The sequence below is a fragment of the Mastomys coucha genome, unplaced genomic scaffold (genome assembly GCF_008632895.1).
Source record: "Mastomys coucha isolate ucsf_1 unplaced genomic scaffold, UCSF_Mcou_1 pScaffold22, whole genome shotgun sequence".
Taxonomy (NCBI): domain Eukaryota; kingdom Metazoa; phylum Chordata; class Mammalia; order Rodentia; family Muridae; genus Mastomys; species Mastomys coucha.
The window spans coordinates 7,572,225-7,574,342 of NW_022196905.1; the positions used below are offsets into that span (position 1 = coordinate 7,572,225).

General features: G+C 46.1%; 1 protein-coding gene across 6 annotated transcripts in view; it reads right to left on the reverse strand.

The window, feature by feature from the left end:
- Nucleotides 1–2,118, reverse strand: part of Pus10 (pseudouridine synthase 10) — a 73,660-nt gene that overhangs the window by 12,656 nt on the left and 58,886 nt on the right. For all 6 annotated transcript variants that reach the window (XM_031342841.1, XM_031342843.1, XM_031342842.1 and 3 more), the window contains 3 exons: nucleotides 1,555–1,611; nucleotides 406–482; nucleotides 258–313 (listed from right to left, as the gene is read on the reverse strand). In XM_031342841.1, the coding sequence (XP_031198701.1) occupies nucleotides 258–313; nucleotides 406–482; nucleotides 1,555–1,611 (190 nt within the window). The remainder of the gene's footprint in view (nucleotides 1–257; nucleotides 314–405; nucleotides 483–1,554; nucleotides 1,612–2,118) is intronic.

Sequence of the window (2,118 nt, forward strand, 5' to 3'; positions counted from 1 at the left end):
TTTTTTGCTGACAGTCATCCTCCTGGGTGTGGCTCTGACTCGCACAGCCCTTGTGCAAAATGCTAGGCATTGTTTCATGTTCATGGACTACTCATACATCCTCCTTTGAGAAAAGTCTACTTAATCATTTTCCCATCTAATTGGGTTGTTAGATTTTTCTTTTCTTAATAAACTCTGTATGTAGTTCCCTTACAAACATATGATCTTTGGAAACTTTTGAAAGAGTCCCTTGAACTCTCTAGTACATCCATCCTTACCTGGTGACAAGCTGCAAATCACGGACTTGGATTTTGTCAGATGATTTATTAATTTTCTGCAGTAGCAGAGAAAGAAAAACAATTACCGACTTAGTCCTGCTCAGAGAGCTGCACAAACACAGGCCCGGAGGAGCCGTGCAGCCCTTACCTGCTGCAGCTCCTTAATTTCTTGCGAAGTGAAATGCACTCGATGAGGATTCAGCAGCTCAACTGCAAAGGGCCTTCCTGGCAGCGCACGCCCCAGCAGGAAACAGAAGCGTGTTGACAGTTACCATTGGGCAAATGTGGGAGGTGTGAGAACCAGGCTGAGCTTGAGGACTGAGAGGTTAGTGCAGGGTAGGGGCTGAAGAATGGAAGAAAGAGTAACTGGGCTTCTGGGGGCTGGAGCAAGGAGGCTGCTAAACCCATGCAGGCAGTGTGTGAAAAGGACTGCCTTTCCCAGAGAGCCTCACATAGGCTTGTGCTAATTACAAAACAAGACTTCAATAGCCACTAATTAAGTTGGACACACTGACAGAACTAGCATTGTCACAGAGAGCACTGCCCAGACGCACAGAGGTGAGATCCATTCTCCCAGCCACTCTTCTAGTGACACGGAACAGCTGTGATCTTGTGAGGAAAAGGAACTGCAAATGTCTAACAACAGCTCAGAAGGACGTCTCATCATCTTTCTTATAACCCAACAAGATAAAACAGGAAAGAAATGAAAGCTGCAACAGTTATTTTTAAATAAAGCTAGACATTTTGAAAAGTGGTCATTTTGAGATATTCTTTGTTTCTTTTATGAGACATGCTCTATCGATATAGCAGTGGCTGTCCTGCCTCTGCCTCATAAGTACACCTCCATGCCCATCCCAGAGTGTGTGTGTTTCTCTCTCTCTCTCTCTCTCTCTCTCTCTCTCTCTCTCTCTCTCTCTCTCTCTCTCTCTCTCTCTCTCTAACTCAAAACAGGTTTTCTCTAGGTATCCCTGCCTGTCCTCCAATAGATCTACTTGCCTCTGCCTCCTAAGTGCTGGGATTAAAAGTGCATGCCTGAGAAGTTCTTAAATGGAATAACTAATAAACTTTGAGGGGAAGAGATTATCTTCTTAAGGCACACACAGTCATTACAACTTACAGGCTTCAAGTAAGGAAGCCTCCAAGGAAATAAACTCTGTTCAGACAATGATCACAGTCTGCAAAGGCAGCGGCATAATGCTCCAGGCTCCCCAATCCGGAGGATCCTGGTCTTCTCTTGGCTTTGAGTGGCTGCAGTAAGCAGGTGGGTTCTAACCAGGTAGTGCTTATGCCAACTTACCATTTCCTAATGTTCTCACATCTACATCTTCTCGTCCAGAGGATGAGAAGTTAAAACCTGTAAGAGAAAAAGATGAGACACAGAGGCTCTGAGATTCTTTATTCCAGTATGTGGTACAAATCATCCCAGCTGAGCAGACCTTGGGTGCAAGCTCTGCAGCCAGTCCCACAACACCCAGAGGAAGCTCCACTCCCAGGCACTCTGACACACCCAAGATCAGAGGTGAGTAGGAACCAACATCTGTCCCAACACTGGAAGTAACTGGGACCAGCGGGACTAGGCACACAGGAACTCCACCAGCCCAGTGACTCAGGTTCCTTCTGGTCAGTCTGGGCTGGGGTGCAGAGCAGACCTTGGGTGCAAGCTCTGCAGCCAGTCCCACAACACCCAGAGGAAGCTCCAACCCCAGGCACTCTGACACACTCAGGAACCAAGGACCTTAAGAAAGACATAAATAGCACCCTCAAAGAAATGCAGAACACAGGTAAAGAACTATAAGCTTTTAAAGAGGAAACACAAAAATCCCTTAAAGAACTACAGGAAAACACAATCAAACAGGTGAAG